The 19,871-nt window shown below is 33.2% G+C and overlaps 1 protein-coding gene across 1 annotated transcript; it reads right to left on the bottom strand.

Annotated features, from left to right (window-relative positions):
• Positions 1–1,097: 1,097 nt before the first annotated feature.
• Positions 1,098–17,201, bottom strand: LOC149265146 (metal transporter Nramp7.2-like). The gene is made up of 13 exons (XM_089391887.1): positions 17,049–17,201; positions 16,458–16,542; positions 16,290–16,330; positions 6,210–6,288; positions 6,000–6,104; positions 5,746–5,855; positions 5,445–5,626; positions 5,184–5,253; positions 4,901–5,074; positions 3,787–3,891; positions 3,535–3,666; positions 1,751–1,846; positions 1,098–1,646 (listed from the first exon to the last, which is right to left on the bottom strand). Exons 1-13 carry the CDS (start codon positions 17,142–17,144, stop codon positions 1,383–1,385), a joined length of 1,539 nt encoding a protein of 512 aa, XP_089248013.1. The 5' UTR covers positions 17,145–17,201; the 3' UTR covers positions 1,098–1,382.
• Positions 17,202–19,871: the final 2,670 nt, after the last annotated feature.

Genomic DNA, 19,871 nt, shown 5'->3' with positions numbered 1-19,871 from the left:
ATCAACCTAATTTGATTCTATCATGTCATCTACCACCCAATCAGTGGAGTCAAGCTGGTTTACTTCAATCACAAAAATGTATCCCACTGTTTGTAAGCTTTTATAAATTTTATTTATATAAAAAAATTAATAAAAATAATAATTTCTATATTGAAAAAATTACAAAATGGTAAATTGGAAATATTGTAGTTGTAAATGAGTGAGTGTGATAAAAAAAATAAAAATAAAATGGTAACTTTCTTATTGGAAAAAATTATGAAATGGAAAATTGTAATATAAAAAGAATATATAAAAATACCATAATTTTTATATTGGAAAAAACTATTAAATAACAAATTGCAGTTACAAATTGGTAACTTCTAGATAAAAAAATTTAAAAACTGTAACTCTCCTATATTAAAAAAATAGAAAATAATTAAACTTTTTAAAATATAAAGATGGTTTATTTAAATTTTTATTAAAAATTAAAAATTAAATAAAAAAAATAAATAATAAATAATTAAACCTTTATAGTTCATTAAATAAAAATTAAATTAAAAAAAATGTTTAAATACTATAAGATGTATACTCTAATTTTTTTTCCTATCTAACCAATTACCAATTCGAATTTGGTAACTATACTTACAACTACACTCAATTGTGTTTCTGGCCAGGAAGTTGCAACAATTTTCTGGTTTTTCTTTCCTTTGTTCTCCCAAAATCAACACGAAGTCGAATACAGATTCCATACTCTATAAAGAGTCACGACTGAAAATATTGGTAGGGCTCTACATATGGTTCTAAGTAGCGAAAATATACCTTTGTATTAGAAAATAAGAGAGCGACTCGTAGAACAAATCCGTTAAGAAAGAACGATAACGGTCTATAGATCAATTTCAAAATTGCAGTTTCCTTACCTTCTCATTAGATTCATAACAAAGCATATTTACATACCAATATGGATATGAACCTTTGTTAGATCATAACAAAGCATATTTACATACCAATATTAATATGAACCTGTGTTAAAATGTTTTTCCAACATCATAACAAAGCATATTTACACACCAATATGAATATGAACATATGTTAACATGTTTTTCCGAGATCATCCTCTAAGCTGAGAGACTTAATTTGCAAGGTCTATTGAGACATTTTATTCTCACAAACTAAACCAACAACTAAAAGCTATTTCTGACGAGCACACATTTTACAAAAGCAGCAGACGATGATGTCTGTATACACTATCTACATGTTTCACGTATAGGTGAAACATTTTTTAATTCTATATATAAGTGACCATATAAGAAAATGGGCAAGGTACCATTTTCATCTTTTGCTTTCTCCATGGAGGCCAGACGACGCTGCACGATATTAAGTTCCAAGGTTCTCGAGCTCTCTGCTTACTGAGTAATTGGAGTGCTAAGAGGGCTGGGCAGGGAGGACCCCCCTGGGGCTACATAAGTGACTTTCTTGTCTCGTCTAAATGTCAAATACAGAATCAACGCTATATACAGAACAACGAATGGAAATACCAATATTGCTATAAATATCGAACCTATTTTAGGCAGACTGTTATGGATCAACCATTTTACAAATCCAACCGCCAGATAGTAGATGTTGATGCCTATGATACACCATGCGATCGCCCAAGTCACAACCGTAACCTGCGACACATAAAGAGCAACGGACATTTATAAAAAAAGTATTCCGACATTTTCCAAAGCGTTATGAAAATAAATTTTCTTTGTGAAAACTGGTAGTAGCTTACTGCGATTGAGTTCTTGTGAGGACCCATCTTTACGTCACTACTCGTGAACTTCAACAGCGGAATTATTGAAAATGGCAATAAAAAGGATAATATCATCTGCAGGGAAACAGTACAAATGTTACTGATTATCGCTAGGGTAAAACATCAAGCAGTACATATAGGATAATATAAGAATACAAGTATTACTGATTTTCTCAAAGCTTAAAATATCACCATAGAAAGGATGATATCATCTGCACGAAATAGATACAAATATTATTTATTTTGACAAAGTTAAGACAACAGGGAAAAAATTATTTTTCAAAGTTCGTAGCGTTTTATGAATTTGAAATATGGGGGAATATTTTTTTCGGGTGCTTTTCTTAGTTAGGGTGTAATTTCAAATAATTTTTGTTAATTATGAAGTGATAGGGCATGATGAGGTGTGTTACTAACCTTATTTATTCGCGAGAGATATCAAATTGTTAAATTTGAATTTTTATTTAAATTTCTGTTTTAATATATAAAATTTATATGGTTTAGTTGAGAAAATACTTTCAAAAATATCATTCATAAAATATTTTCTTTTATGATCCATGTAAAAGAAATGAAATTGAAAGAAATTATCTAAATCTGTTTGTATACTAATGGATATAATTTAATCAATGAAATATCAAGTTATAATAATTAAATTAAATTATATATATATATATATTATTTTAATATTTAATAATTAATTTAATAATTATTATTAATTTCTCTTTAATTATATAATATTTAATTACATATATATTTATATTTTTAAAATTTAATTAATAAATAAATTAATAGTGTTATTGTAACTTTTCAAGATACCATATTATATATATTAAAGTGTATTTTCCGCATTATAATTTCAAGATTCTTTTATGATTTTTGTACATCATTTCTATATTCAGACAACAATATTTAGATATTTTATTATTAATTATGATAATTGGTATAATTTTGTTATTAGTTAAAATTTATTATTATTATATATATAAGTTTATTATATTATTTAATTAAGTAGTATTTAAGAATTGTAGATATATAATTATAAAGAGAAATTTATTTGAATTTAAAACATGAGATTATTTTGTTGTTGGCATCAGGATATCAAAGTTTTTAAATTTTTTAAAAGTTAATGTAATTGAACAAATTTTATAAATCATTACCATCATTGATAAGCATTCAGATGAATCATATGTTGAGTGTATTCTCTTGACAATCAATCTAAGATATTAATTAAAAAAATAAAATTAAAAATCAACATACTTTAAATTGAAAAAAAAAACTTTAAACTTATACTAATCAATTATTTTCCTAATTAATTAATAATAATAATAATAATATAATTTATTCATTTTTATAAATTAACTTTCTCTTCCTAATTAATTAATAATAATATTATAATTTATTAAATTAATTAATATTAATAATAATAATAATAATATAATTTATTCATTTTTATAAATTAACTTTCTCTTCCTAATTAATTAATAATAATATTATAATTTATTAATTTTTATGAATTAACTTTTTGATACCAGATTTACTAAACATTTAATTTATAAGGTTTCGCTCAACATTTACATTTAAATTTAAATTTATGAAACCACTAAACTACTCACCATACTAGTTCATTTAGTTCAATTATTTTTCAGTAAAAGATAAGATACAAGGTATAAATAATAGAAATTAATGTAACTGTAATATAGATTATCAGACCGTTGGATTAGTTGTTACTCAAATTCTAACTAATAGAATAGACATTCAGAGCATACCGAGGAAATAATAATCAGTTTTCCTGCACCAGAAGATCCAGAGACGATAGCAACTACCAGAGATGGGATGATTGCAACGGACCGTGTCATAAGATTACGGAGCCATAATCTCATTTTCAAATTGATAAATCCCTGTAACGAAACAGACTCACCACAGTTAGATGTCATCAGAGGAATATTATGGAAATTAGACTGGCAAAATTCAATAATCCTTTCTCTTCAACTGCGGAGAAAGATAAATTCATAACGCACCTCCATGATAAACTGCCCAGCATATGTTCCTGTCATGGCGGAGCTCTGCCCAGATGCCAGTAGTGCAATTCCATAAAGTATTGAGCTCCAGCTCCCTAGAACACTCTGAAGAGGTCAAAAGAGGTTTTTCAGTTTATCCATTTAGGAACCTCCCGTATTAAGAGTATGGAAAACTCCTCTTCGAAAAATGGGGAATTTAAAGAAAATACACGAACTTCATTGTCTAAATTCAAGCACAATCGATACACCAGGAACTAAGAGACCTGAGGTCGCTATATTTACTAACGAAATTTCTGCGGCCTTTATAAATCTAATAGCAAAAGCTAGAATTCTCCTGATTCGATGAGTCTGTTTCCCTGCAACGTTGGGATAAGGGTTTGAAATTGATAAAATATAATTTTTTCTGTTGAGCTAGTTTTGAGTGAGTTAGTTGACAGATGGTTTTCAGTACAAGTTATTTTTAGAAATATATTTTGAGATAGTAGTAATATAAAGATATTTTGAGAAAATTTAATCTATTAATATGGTTAGCACACATACTTCCAGCTTTAGCAAGGCATCAGTGGCTACAGTCACTTCATTACATATATATTCTTTTTTGGCTTCTTGGCTTATGGCATTCACTTTCAGTGGCTTAGCAATATTAGCTTTTTACAGTTTGATAGACCTAGATTATTGAGCTTTGTTAACAATACCAGTTTTACATTTCATTACACCTAGATTATCGAGTTTTGTCAACAATACCAGTTTCTTTTGTGGCGGACAGTGACATGACTCAAATTATATAATGATATCTAATTTGGTTTTGTATAATCTCATTTTGAGATAATATAAATTTAAATAAATAAATCATTTTTAAGTTATTGTAAAATTTATTTAACGACGAGAATGAAAATTTTAATTTATTGTAAAATTTTATTTAATGATAAGAAACCCATACAATCTCTTCAATGTATTTTCGATTATCACCCTCACTATTTATTGTGGTATTACCTAGATTTAAATTTAGGATAGACAAATGCAAACTAGCAGAGACAAACCAGAGAGGGTAATTAAAAACAAACCAACACAGTAGAGAGAAAAATCAGTGCGATATATAAGGATCTTTACTTACCTTCAGTAGAAAAGATGATTTATTCAGGTCCAAGTTCGCGCAATTCGCTTGATTGTCCGGAGATAGGCTTGTGGAAGAGCAGACGGCCCCGCTTAAAGAAGTAACAGCCACATTGATGACAAATGAGATAAATAGAGCGATTCCAGTTTCTATGAGGAAATATCTGCACGCAGACTGTAACATAGATAACATTCTAAATCATTTCATAGATGTTTGACTTGATTAGTGGAACATCAATACATGTATGGTTTCAGAGCTGTATAAATGGTTGAAATGTACTTACATTAACTGCTTCAACAGTAGGCTTAACTTTCCGCGTGAGCACCAAGGCAGAATGAAGAAATAGATTGTGCCTAGACATGGTTGATTATATTATTAGTTATATCGTTTGTCAGAAATGTTTTACAGAAGACATTCATGATGAAAGAAGGCCATTGGATCCCATTGAAGGGCATGGGATAGACTGGATCGACTAAACATTTGACAACTTGAGTAAGATAATATTTTGATGTAATTAATAAAAGGAAAAACGATAGAACTTTACGGAGTAATCAAGGCTCCAATTAGTGAGATGGCCAGACCAGTGGCACCTTGCCCACTTAACTGAGGAACGAACATTCCTTTAAAGAGCTCTCTGGGTTTAGGTTTTGCATATACCAGCTCGGCAAGGAAAGCCCCCAACATCGTAAACAGAAGAAGAGCAATGAATACCTCCAATTTTCTCATCTAGATTTGATTACAACACATGTTAAAAGATTTCCAATGAACAACGTTTTGATAAGAAAATTAAAAAGGAATCTGGTATGAAAGGACATGAATGAAATATAATGGAAAAGATATAGCACCCCAAATCTTTCTAATCCAAGAAGAACGAGCGTACTGACTCCAGCTATGAGAACACCAGCCCAAATAGGTATATGCAACAGCATATTAAGAGCAAGACCAGTTCCAATAACTGTCATAAATACAGTGTAGTAGCACGGTGCGTAAATGAGAAATTAATTACCAATATGTTCACTAAAAAGCTACGTCATAAGCAGTTTGCAATTTAAAATCGAAAAACAAGATAGAAGATATTTACAGAACACATGATGCTAACCTTCAGGAATATCTGCTGTAGTAACAGCCAATTCTGATAGCAGCCATAAGACATAAGTTAATTTCCTCGGATACTCTTCTCTGTAGTGTTGGGACAGATGTTTGCCTGTGATGCTAACAGTTTCATGGGTTAGGATAATACTTTGTTAGGACAACATGAGCTCATATAATTGTCTAAGAGAGGAAACCGAGGATGGGTCTCTGGACAGACCTGTGACGACTCCCAAATTCGCTGCAAGATATTGTATAAGCACGCCAAAAACAGATCCGACAAATATGATCCACAGTAGCTACAAAGGAAAATATATTGACGATAAGGATCCCCTTCGATCACCCCATGGCAATTTTACGCAATGAATAATCTTACTGATATTAATTAGTCATTTCTTTAGATGTATTATTATAAAATATCTTGAAATTTTATGAACATGAAATCAAAGTGCTATTATACTCTTAGATCATAATATATTTGTTTAATATTATTATAAAATAATATTGTGTAAGAACTTTCATATAAAAAAAATTAACTTATGAGTTTAAACTCCTGAACTTATTTAACGAAAACAGTGAAACGCAGAGCATAATCTCGTTTAAATTGAATAAAAAATTACTGTAATAAGAAAAATGTTTTATTGTTTTATTAATACAAATATTTATTCCATTAATCATGTATAAAAAAATTATCTGTCAATTTTAATTGGAGAAAAAAATGAAATACACATCTTATTGTAAAACGAATAGTTTTGCTAAATAATTTTTTCTTATATATTAATTTCCCCATCAAATTAGAATATGAATTTATTAGAATCCGAATAATCTCAAATCTCTAAAAAATGGGTGGTGGGAGGAGACAGATGACATGAATTTATTTTTGTAAATTTATTAAAATCGAATGTAACCTAACAAACTCCATAACATGGCGGGAGCCGAGCGCAAGAATTCTAGGGTTTATCAAAACCAGTGACACAGAGTACCAAGCATCCATGGAGACACAGGAAGTAGGGAGCTCCACTCCCTCCTACAGTTATATGGTTGCAGACAGGGGAAAGGAGGGAAAAAGAACAAACCTCCAAAGCCCTCGGCGGTCAAGACAAAAGACACAGAGACTCAGAAGGCGGAAGGTAGCAAAATCAACAGAGATCATGGAGCCCACGAAGAAGACTGCCGGGAGGAAAAAGCGGAAGACAGAGGTCAAGGGTCAAAGGGCAAAGCTAAGATGGGGCCCTGTAAACCCAAGACCACAACTAAACCTCGAGTTATTCTGAGCGACCCAACTCTGCAAACGCAGGGAGACCACATGGCTAACTATGCCATCATATGTAAATTTATGGGAATCTGGCCATCTGAGAAAGCGTTGTACACCTGGATAAAATATGACTGGAAACCAAAGGGGGAGTTAAATATTCATCTTGGATCCAAAGTTTTTTTCATTGTGGTGTTTACGAACATGGAAGATAGAGACATAATTTTTGAATGAGGGCCATACTTCTTTGCAGCTATTGGGCTCTATATGAGGCTATGGACGATGAACTTTGTGCCTGAACGAGAAACCTTCACTTCGGTACCGATATGGATTAGACTCTACTCTTTACCTTTAGATTACTGGATGCCACAGTCTTTAAAAGCTATAGGAAATAAATTAGGTCATTTCTTAAAGATTTCAGAGGCAACTCTTAAGGGAAAATATACATCCTATGCCCGCATTTGTGTGGAGATGGACCTATCTGGAGCCCTTCCAGATGAGGTCATTCTAGAAGTCTATGATGAGGAATGGGTTCAAGCAGTGGACTATGGACATATCCCGTTCAGATGTCACAAATGTCATGAGCATGGGCATCTATCAAGAGATTGTCCACTCAATCGAAGCGAGGAAAACTTAAATCCCAACAAAGGAAAAGACCAGACAAGTTTCGCCAAAGTGGGAGGGAAAGGAAAAGGGGGAGGAAGGAAGACAGAAAAGATCCATAGTGTGAACGATAACACAAAAAGTTACAAAAGCTTTGAGATCTTAGGAGAAAAAGAAGTCGAGGAAGGGGATAAAGAGAGTGCAGAGAATCAGACAGCAAGGGGGAAAGAAAAAGAGACCAGCGTGGAGTACATTCAGGAACAGAATGAACACACGATGGACTCTTTGAATACCATGGTCATAGAAAAAGACCAGGAAATGACTCAAAGTGAAAGTGGTACGGAAGATCAAGATTTGCAGGAGATCTTAGAAAGGGAGAACCTAGAGCTGGAAAAGTTTCTAGAACAAGGCGGGAACCTAGGAATAAACTCCTTCCCTCAGGGGGAAGTGGATAAAGTCCAACAGGTATTCCTTAACAAGATACACTAAACAGTTGTAGGATTCAAACGAGGACATGACAAACAGGAAAGCAAAGGAACCTCCTCAATAGGATTAATAACCGGAAAATTAACAAAGAATCCAAGCAAAAGGAGGGGTAGAAAGAGACAAAAGGAATTACTACTGGAGTGTGGCAAGATCATGATTGATTCAGGAGGGATGAAAGATCTTTCTAGTTACTCCTTTATAACCCCACCTCAATGAGAATCACAACTTGGAACATTAGAGGACTAGGGAGTAGAAGAAAACAAAGGAATCTTGGTAAAAGGATTAGAAAGGAAAAACCTGACATAGTATTCATACAGGAAACAAAATGCTTAGTGGAGAAGGTCCGTGAAAAACATAGCAAATGGGTGAATAGACATGAATTCCTTGAAGTTAAGGCAAACAAATTTGCTGGGGGTATTCTCACTCCCTGGGATCCACAGAAATTTGGTGTGATTGATGCAGAGGCATCCAAACATCACCTTTCTCTGATTTTCAAACTGGTGGGAGACAAGCAATGTTACATGATCACCAATGTCTATGGTCCACAACCAATGGAGGACAAACTTCAACTCCCCACAACACTTGAGGATATGAAGAAGAGATACCCAACTCTACCATGGATTCTTCAGGGTGATTTTAACATAACAAAATCACTTATGGAGAAGAAAGGAGGAACTAGAATACTTGGGAGAGATTCAATTTCCTTCCAGAACTTCATCACCAATATGAAATTGTTTGATATGGAAACAAGCAATGGAATCTTCACTTGGAACAACAAAAGAGGAGGCCCTTCCCAAGTGGCCTCAAAATTGGACAGATTTATGGTTTCAGAGGAACTTCTTCTCAACGGAAGCAGCATAACTGCACTCATTTTACCTTTTGGGGGTTCAAATCACTGGCCTATCCAATTAGAGGCCTCCTTTTTTGGAAAACCAAGGAACACCCCGTTTAGGAACACCCCGTTTAGGTTTGAAAATGCTTGGCTCACACATTCTGATTTCCTCATAAATATTGAACATTGGTGGAAGGAAGATCTTCACCTTCAAGGTACAAAGATGTTCCTGCTTCACTGCAGGCTGAAAAATATTAAAGGCAGACTCAGAGTGGAACAAAACGGAATTTGGTAACATCTTCAAAGCTAAAGGAGAGGTGGAAAAGAAACTAAAAGAAATAAACCAGACTCTTATCACAGAAGGATACACAGATGAAAGGAAAGAGATGGCGGAGTTGCTCCAGCAGGAGTGGGACAATAGATGCCTTCAAGAGGAAATACTTTGGAGACAGAAATCCAGAGTACAATGGATCAAAGAAGGGGAGAGAAACACCAAATTCTTCCACATATCCACCATAGCTCACAGAAACAACAACAGAATTGTGAAACTTACAGATCAACATGGTGTAGAGAGAAACACTCATGAAGAAATGGAGAAAGTCCTACTCCAGCATTTTCAAAAAATTGCTGAGGAAACCTCGGAAGATAGATACCAGTTTACAAAGAAATTCCACAGTACATCCCTAAATTTGTCGCCACAGAAGATAATTTCAATCTCAATAGACCAATAACAATGGAAGAAATTGAGGAAGCAGTGAAAGAGATGCAAAATGGGAAAGCACCCGGCTCGGATGGCTTCAATGTGGACTTTTTCAAATCTTGTTGGAAGATAGTGAAACATGACATCTTGGAGGTAGTGGAAGACTCTCGGAGATTTAAGAAAGTCTTAAAGGCGCTCAATGAATCTTTCATAGCCCTTATCCCCAAACAGGAGAAGGCTACCTCTCCAGACAGATTTCAACCTATAGCATTATGCAATGTGATCTATATCCAAAGTCATTGCCAATTGTCTTAAACCTTTCCTCCCAACCCTAGTGTCAGAGGAACAAACAGGCTATGTGGAAGGATGACAAATTCTAGATCATATAATACAAGCACATGAAACGGTTCATTCACTCATCACCAACAAGAAGGCTAGAATGATAATGCAGTTAGACATAGTAAAGGCTTATGACAAACTTAGCTAGTCATATGTTAAAGCAATTCTAAAATCCTATGGCTTTAATCACGATTGGATAAAATGGGTTATAGCGCTAGTTACCACAGCTAGCTGTTCAATTTTGCTCAATGGAGCTCCTTCCAAAACCTTCATGCCTTCTAGAGGTCTTAGGCAAGGAGATCCTCTTTCTCCTTTCCTCTTCATTCTAATGATGGAAGGGTTAGGAAGAGCCATCAGAGATTCTAAGGAGGAAGGGAGAATTCAGGGTCTGAGACTCGCTAATGGTGGGGACTCGGTGACGCATCAACAATTTGTGGATGACACTGTGCTTCAAGGCACACCCACTGTTAAGGAAGCCAAAGCATTCAAACAGATTCTGAGTGATTTTGCTAAGGTAGCAAGCACTGAGGTAAGTCTCTTTAAATCAAAAATCTTCTTTTTCAATACAGATATTTCGATTCAAAGAAATCTTTCCAGAATTTTAGGCTTTCAAAGGGAGACACTGCCTGTGAAGTACCTGGGAGTCCCTCTCAATGCCAAACCGCTTCACCAAGACATCTGGGAGCCCATTCTTAATAAGCTAAAAGATAAGATCAGCAAATGGACAAACAAAGCACTAAATCTAGTAGGGAGACTAGTTCTCACTAAGGCTGTCCTACAAAGCATCCCTATCTATATGCTATATGCCATTCTAGCACCAGCCAGTGTACTCACCAATATAAGAAGCATTCAGAGAGACTTTCTATGGGGGAAATGTGAAGAAAGGAAGAAATGGGCCCTTGTGGCATGGGATAGAGTATGCAAACCTAAGTCCCATGGAGGCTTAGGCCTTCATGACCCAGGAATTCTAGATAGAATTCTTGGAGCCAAAATTTGGTGGAGATGGCTGAAAGAAATTAAAGCCCCTTCGGAAAAACTCTGGAAGCACAAATATGCTAGCGAATGGCAGGAGGAAAACCTAATCAAAATGACAGGACAAGTCAAAGGTTCTGCAATTTGGAATAGGGCATGGGAGAATAGAGCCCTAGTCCAAAATCATGGTTTCTGGGAGATCATAAATGGGAACCTGGCTTGGTTCTGGGAGGACAATTGGCAGTAGGAGAACAATCTCTGAAGTGAAGAATTAGTAAACATTTACGCTGATACCATCAACAAAGGACTAAAGTGGGTTAGGGACTACTGGGACCAAGCAAGGAATGATAAGAAATGGAGAACTTGGAAACATCCAGACTATAGTGGAATGGGCATGATGCAAACTCAAGCCACAACCCTTCAAGGTCTTTTAGACAAGAGACAAATTTTAAACTCAAACTTGAGTGATCAACTTAGATGGGGAAAAAACAAGACAGGTCTATTCAACCTTAAGGAAGCCAAAAGAATAGAGGCAAGGCTAAACCATCCCAACACTGATAAGACATTGAAAGAAATCTGGGAAAATCCTCATTGGATGAAAGTAAATCTATTCACGTGGCTAGTTCAACAGGGAAAGATTCTGACATGGGATAACCTAAGAAAAAGAGGTTTTGTTGGCCCCTCAAGATGTCACTTATGTAGACAGCAAGAATAAAATACAAATCATCTCCTGAATAGATGCACTTTCACCACAACTCTTTGGAATTGGGTTGGAGAAGTCTTTGAGAAAACAGACAGAGATGCTAATGACATTACCACCACTTTGAAGAACTGGAGGAAAAGTTTCTTGGATAATGAGATCATAAACTCTGCCTGGAGGCTGACCTGAGGATTCTTAATCTATAATGTCTGGAAGGAGTGTAACAATAGGATTTTCAAGGAGAAAGTGAGTCCGATGAGTAACATCCTCAAACTGGTCCTTAAACAACTCAAAGAAACTGTTCATTTCCTAGGAGGAGAAACTACAGGTAAACTTATTGAATAAAGAGAGGCAAGAATATTGAAGAAATTAGAGCTCAAGGTTAATCCCCCTCTGATTTCTAAGAAGATAATCAAGAAGACCTTAAAAAAAAAGTCTTCTTGGCAACCCCCTTCTCATGGCTTTTTAAAATTCAACATAGACGAGGCTTCAAAAGGGAATCTGGGAGAAGCAGGTTATGGAGGGGTTCTAAGGGATGAGGAAGGAAATATACAAGTCATCTTCCACAGTTATCTTCGCAAAGCTACTAACAATATGGCTGAGCTCATGGCAATGGAAACATGCTTGGAAATACTACTCAAGTACAACATTCAAAATGTCATCATTGAGGTTGATTCAGAACTGGTCATTAAATCAGTAAAAAGAATAAATGTTGGAGCTGCTCCTGAGAAAATATCAAAACCTTGGCGGCTTCTACAAGTCTACCAAAGAATCCAAGCGCACCTAAGAATGCTGAGAACCCTCAGATTGGTGCATGTTCGTAGGGAAGACAATAAAATGGCAGACTGGCTTGCAAATGAGGGGGTTCGAAATAAGCATATTGATCTCTATTGCCGGTGGGAGGAGATAACAGATGTCAGGTTGAAGGAGGTTTGTTCATCCAGAGCCCTTAGCGACTGACAACAACATCAGGAAAATCAAGAAACTATTTTTGCTGACCCAGAGTAATTCATTCATAACGGTTCCTAGAGGTTGCAACTCGGGCGATTCAGATTTTTTGACAGGCAGAATGGTGAGAGCTTCTTCTCACATTGGTTGAGGCAGAGTAGACACAGCGAGAGGCTGGAAACTCGAAACTCTCGGTGGCCTCAAAACCTGGGGTTTTTCTTATTTATTCGCAATATCGCGTCTAAGGCAGTTTTTCGGTGATCGCAAGCCTTGCAAGCGGGAAGTGGTTTCCCCTTTTTGGGAGCGATTCCATTCAGTGAGCTCCACGTGGCAATGGGGTCGGATGGAATACTGCCCTCTTCGCATGTTATTGTTCGGTGATGTTGACCGGTGCGATATGATCCTCAACCGTCGGATCCAGCAAGGCGATTCTACGGATGGGATTGATCGAGCATGTTGGTGGGTCCATATGGGTAAACATTGTGCTTATCTGCACAACGATATGGACCACAGCCATGGGATCAGGCAAAGAGGATCGACAGTTGAGGTTAAAGATGCAAGTCAGGTAAAAGGCAGGAAGCATAATGTTCTTAATGGGAAGCAACTTTTTACACATTCTACAGATTCGCGGGTTTGTGAGTTTTGCGAACATGAAATCTACAAAGATTGGCACATATGCTCCTCTTCGGGCAGAGTAGATGCAGTGAGAGGCTGGAAATCGGAAACTCTAGGTGGCCTCAAAACCTGGGGTTTTTCTTATATATTCACAATATCGCGTCCAAGGTGGTTTCAGTTATCGCAAGCCTTGCATGCGAGAAGTGGTTTTTCCTTTTTGGGAATGATTCCATTCAATGAGCTCCATGTGACAGTGGGGTCGGATGGAATACCACCCTAATCACACATTATTGTTCGGTGATGTTGACCGGTGCGATATGATCCTCAACCATAGGATTTGGTAAGGTGAATCTATGGATGGGATTGATCGAGCATGTTGGTGGGTTCATATGGGTAACCGTCGTGCTTCTCTGCACAGTGATATGAACCACCGCCGTGGGATCGGGAAAAGACGATCGACGGTTGAGGTTAAAGATGCAAGTCAAGTAAAAGGAGGGAAGCATAATGTTCTTGGCGGGAAGCAGCTTTTTACATATTCTACAAATTCGCAGGTTTGTGAGTTTTGCGGACATGAAATCTACAAAGATTGGCACATATGTTCCTCTTCAGGTCCGACTCTAGATTTTGTTACCCGGTTTCCGCAGTATATTTCTCTAGAGAGTTTTGAGGTTTGGTTGTAGGGGTTGGGGCTTTGGCCTTTGGCCTGTTAACAGTTAGTGTTGGGTTTTCTCCTTAGGCCACAACTTATCAAGGAATGCTGTATTTTATGTATTTTATTTACTGTTTAATGAAATAGAAGGTTCGATTCTTGCTTCGGCCAAAACAAAAAAAAAAAAACAAACTCCATAACATGCTAGGGTTGTTGATAAACATTCAAATGAAGCATATTCCCTTGAGAATCAATCTAGGTTGTTAATTAAAAAAAATTAACCAAATCCTCATCCACCTTAAATTGATATAAGAAGCCTTCAACAGTAATCTCATCGAAATTGTGTAGACTTATGTTCAATGCATAAACACATAAGACACAAACAAAGTGATATCAAAATATAAAATTAGATATATTTATTTTAAATACATAAATTATATTATCAACCACTTCATTGAAAATCACATAGCTATCAATAAAACAAATACATTCTTTTATAATATAATTATAAAAAAATATATGTACAATATTTTATTAAAAAGAGTATATATAATATCATAAAATAAAATTTTCAAATTGGTTCTATAGGTGGATTAGTTTAGTTGGTAGAATTGGTTAATCTTGCTTTTATATATATATATATATATATATATAGTTTAGGAAAACAATTCTAATAAATAAAATTTCTTTTGAGTTGCACTAAATTGAAGAATATTTATATCTATAGCTATCTATCTATATATATATATATATATATATATATATATATATATAAGATTTCATTACTCATCTAAAGAAGTCATATTTGAAGCGATTTATTAATTTTTTTTTTACCAAAGTTATAAACTAAATTCTATGTATCATTTTAGGGAATAGAGATACTCTACAACTTAGTATGGGAGAGATGTTGTAACCTAATTTTATATAGAGATATAGCATGAGGCAGAAATGTGTTTTCTTAACTACTTAATATGGAGATGAGTAAAAACAAATACTTTTTACTATGAGGAAGAAGTATAATTTGTTCACCACTTAATACGGAGATGAAAAGAAATAGCATTATTGATGTTACATGATATGGAATTCATGTTCACTTCACATCTGATATTTAAAACAAAAATATATTAATAACAAAAAATATTTTACTGCCAACTATAAGTGAAATATTTCAATGTCTACGATAATTTTATATCTAATTTATATTTAGAGAGAAATAAGGTAATTTAAATTTAAAAAATTGTTATGTTTTCACTTTCTATAAATAGGAAGATGTGCAATTTATTTTATTTCTAATATGGAGTTGATATATAAGATTTAAAAAGATAACAATAAAAAGTTAAAGTAAATTATAAATAAAATATTTCAAGTAGATTGAGTAAAAGATTTTAACAAGAAATTCCATTAATAGTTTCTTTCTAATTCAATGTAAGAGGGATATTTGTAATTATTTCAATGCTTAGTGTGGATTTTATGCCTAGTATTTTAGAAAATATTAATAATAATAATAATAAAATATTAAATGTATGCATACAATAAATAAAAAAATGTGACTGGCATGTTTTAACATTTTAATGTGAAAGTGAATTATAAATAAAATATTTCAATGTCAATTACAAATATATTATACCATTTTAGATCCATTTTAGCTCCCCATCTACCAAGTGCAAAAAAAGATCAATCTGTTTTCACTCTAAAAGATATCTGCATCTCAACAGATTTGATCTTTCTCTACTTGTTAAATCCAGAATTAAAATAAATCTAAACCAATTATATATTTAATAAATATTTTATTACTCAAACATATATATAAAAAATAAATTAAAAAAATAAATTTACTAAAATAATTTTACTATCATATACCCTCTAAAATAATATCAGATACACTTTTGTATAAAACACTTCTATTTCACAAAATCTCATTTGATTGGTTATAACCTGAACAATATAAAATACTTCAATCTTCCTATCTTATATATATATATATATTTTATATAAATTAAAAAAATAAATTTACTAAAATAATTTTAGTATCATATACCCTCTAAAATAATATCAGATACACTTTTGTATAAAACACTTCTATTTCACAAAATCTCATTTGATTGGTTATAAACTGAACAATATAAAATACTTCAATCTTCCTATCTTATATATATAATGAGTATTTCCTATCATGTTGTATATATTGCTGGGTTGGGATATACCTCATATTTATACTGCGCCCCGGCCTGCAAATCAGACTGCACTGAAATACAAGGAAAATAAATAATAATCAACTTATCAGACTCAAGTGAGACAGCGAGAATTACCAATTGCCAACCTATAAGTCCGTTTTTCCGCTCGCGGCTCACAAGAATATGAAAATTGCTTACCGCATCCAGGATCAAGGAAGGCTATGGCGATCATAATTCCCGGTCCAATATACTCTAATAATTTCTTCCATGCAGGTTTTAGTTTCTGTAATAATTCACAATTAAAGCAAATTTAAAAACATGATAAGTGACTAAATTTTCGAATTCTTTTGCTTGAAAATCAACATCCTCCATCGCTTCAGCCAATCCACCAAATTTTAGAAGTAATATTTAACATTTTATAGAATACGATGCGGCCAACTCGTTCTCACGCCAACTTAAGTTGAAAGGTGATAAGGAATGTTCTGCCATCATTATGGAAGGTGATAAGGAATGTTCTGGCATTATTATGCTGATTGGAGAATTTGGAATATGACCATAGGAAAGAGGTTAAATAATTGATCTTTTTTCTGATTGTTAGAGATTCAGAATATTCCTAGAATTTACCATCACTGTAAGTTAAAGAGGAATGCTCTTCTAACTGGAAATGGAATGTTCCTATAACTAGAAATGTAATGTTACTATAACTGGAAACTTGTGGGATGAATAAAATTATAGTGATTTGCAGAATTTTGTGGGACGAATAAAATTATAGTGATTTGCAGAATTTACCTCGTCTGTTATCTTAATGCTGTCTGATATGGACTCTATTTCTAGTGCAGCGCTGCCCTCTAACTGCTCAGGTCTCTCTACTGATCCGTCATTCATTGCTTTCGAGTCTGGAGTCCACAGTCGGTCAGCACCTGATTTTGGAGGCGAATGAGATTTCCAGGAAGCTCATGTGAAGCACTGGATCTCGTTCTCACTATATAAACTCCCCCAGGTAGTCAAATAGTGAAACAAGTGCACAGCGATGACTGCGGTCGGCAGAGATGGTCCCACGGTTTGCCGCCACCAATGTCACTTTTCTCGCTTGACGTAGACAACACAATTGTTTAATAATTGGCTGTTAATAGTGGTAACCTGTCGATGTCATGCGAGGGAATATTCTAACCCTAATCATTAAAATATATATTCGGGAGTGTTTTACATTGTTAGTTTTCCAACTACTTTCACACAAAAGCACTTGGTATTTGTGAAACCATTGAACGTGGTTCTATTATATTATTTCCAACCACTCTATCTTTAAGTATATTGTAAGGTAAGTCTGCCAAAATATGTAAGTTTTTAATTTAAATACTTTGGATGTCTCCCTATTATAAGTCATCCAAATAAAATATTACTTAACTTTTTTTAAGGTTGATTCCGATGTATTCACTTATCCTTGTGGATATTAATTAATGTAATTTGATCCTGTATAAAGCGAACTCTAAAATACTCGCGAGATCAACACAAATACGATGCAAATAAAGGCAACCTTCTAACTTTATTTCTAGCGTTAGTTTAACGAGGCAGAGGTGTTGACGGGAAGTTATGGAAATTCTGGTTATATTTATAGAAAATTAGATAAGGATTTTTGTAGATTTAAATTATAGTTGTTAAACTTCAAAATTTTAGGTGTTTTAGATGTTTTTAATGGTGTGAATCTATTTTCACTATCAAAAATAAAATTCAAACCCTGTCTCTACAAGATTTTTAATTTTTTTTTCCCAAAATCCTACCTCTTGAGACAATTCGCCTCGATAGATAACTCCCTATTTTTCCCTATTTTTATGGTGAAGTCTGACAAACGCTGTAAATATATCAGGTTTAATTTTTTCATTTGAAGTTAGGCATATGTTTGAATTTGAATTAGAATTAATTTTCCCTATTTTTATGGTGAAGTCTGACAAACGCTGTAAATATATCAGGTTTAATTTTTTCATTTGAAGTTAGGCATATGTTTGAATTTGAATTAGAATTAATTTTACGCTGTAAATATATCAGGTTTATTTTTTTCATTTGAAGTTACTCATATGTTTGAATTTGAATTTGAATTAATTTGAATATTAAATAAGAGAATAGTTTATTATTTAACAAATATTTTTATAATTAAAACAAATTCAGTAATTAAGATGATAAGTCTATCGTCCATCACTGTTTTTTATCTTCCGATCAGCTGAATGGTTCAATGGTTTTTTGTTTTTTTCTGAAAATATTGTGAACATGTTTATACATGATGGTTATCTGCTCAACTTGGTTTTGAGATACTGTCTATTGGTAGTTATCAAGAGTTCATTAAACGCTTTCAGATCTATCTGAACAATATGTTTATATATCCTCAATATAATATCATGATTTTCTTTCTAGAAAAAAATCTCAATTCAGTTATAAAAAGTTTAAACCATGCAAATTAAAAATTCACTTTCAATAAAAATAAAAATGCAAATTAAGGATTCACTTTCAAAGCACCAGACTCTTATGAAACATTGTCACTAAATATTACTTCGTTTAAGTTTCCTGAATCTCAGTTCTAAGATACTTACAGAATCACATAACATTTTAATTCAAAATTATTTTATAATTAAATTATTATAATACAATCTGAAAATATAAGTGATAATAAAAGTGATAATGTCATTTTCATAATCAGGTCGTACGTACCTGATAATGTCTATTGCGTACTGTAACCTTTTTCATTATGATAATTAAGAAATAAAGCATGCACATGTGAACAACAATTCATGTCACTTCACTGTATGTTGACATATATGACGTATCAAGCTCCGACATCGATAAAGTAACCCTCGAGCGTGATGAGTATTTTAACGGAATTGCTTTTTAAATTCCAAATTTCAGTTGGCGAATATATATTTACAAACACTAATATCACTGATTCATATTTACTCTACCGCCTACTATTTACTCTACCGCATAAAGATTTTAGGGGTAATAATAAGATTTTGTTTAATTCTTTTAATTAATTTATTAAATTCATAAATGTTATTTGGAATGTTTTTATGAGATAGACAGGTTTGAAATACTGTTTTCACAAATTTAATTTTATTATCAATAGTTAAGTAAATGGTAGAGATTTAATTTATATAAAAAAAGTTTAGTAGTGTACATAAATCAAAAGTTGAGATTTATTTTTAAAATGATTTTGATGCTTTTAGTGTTTTAATTTAATTGATTAATTTAAAAAAAACATATAAACAAGTGTCATATGAAGTGAGTTATGATTACGTCGACATGTGGTATTGATAAACCATGGTATTGGCCCATGTTATTGTATCAAAACCTATTTACATATTAATAATGTTGATATAAAATAGGGACAAATACCCATGATTAAGAATATTGTTTGATGTTTTTTAAATGTATATATGTAGCATTTATATTAACTTTATATAATTAGTAATAATAATTCTAATGATTTGAAATAAACTTATAATTTAGTTATTTTTTATGATATTTTTAATTTTAACGTGTATCATGAAGTAAGTGTCTTGATATTTATTATGGATTGATGCTTATATCTTTAACGGAAAATATAAAGTTCGGGGTTGAGTGGAT

The sequence above is a fragment of the Pinus tabuliformis genome, chromosome 6, assembly GCF_031772625.1.
Source record: "Pinus tabuliformis cultivar Carrire ecotype Pingquan chromosome 6, CPIR1, whole genome shotgun sequence".
In the NCBI taxonomy this organism is placed as follows: domain Eukaryota; kingdom Viridiplantae; phylum Streptophyta; class Pinopsida; order Pinales; family Pinaceae; genus Pinus; species Pinus tabuliformis.
Note: the sequence above shows the minus strand (reverse complement) of the source record. Positions and strands in the feature narration are given on the sequence as shown.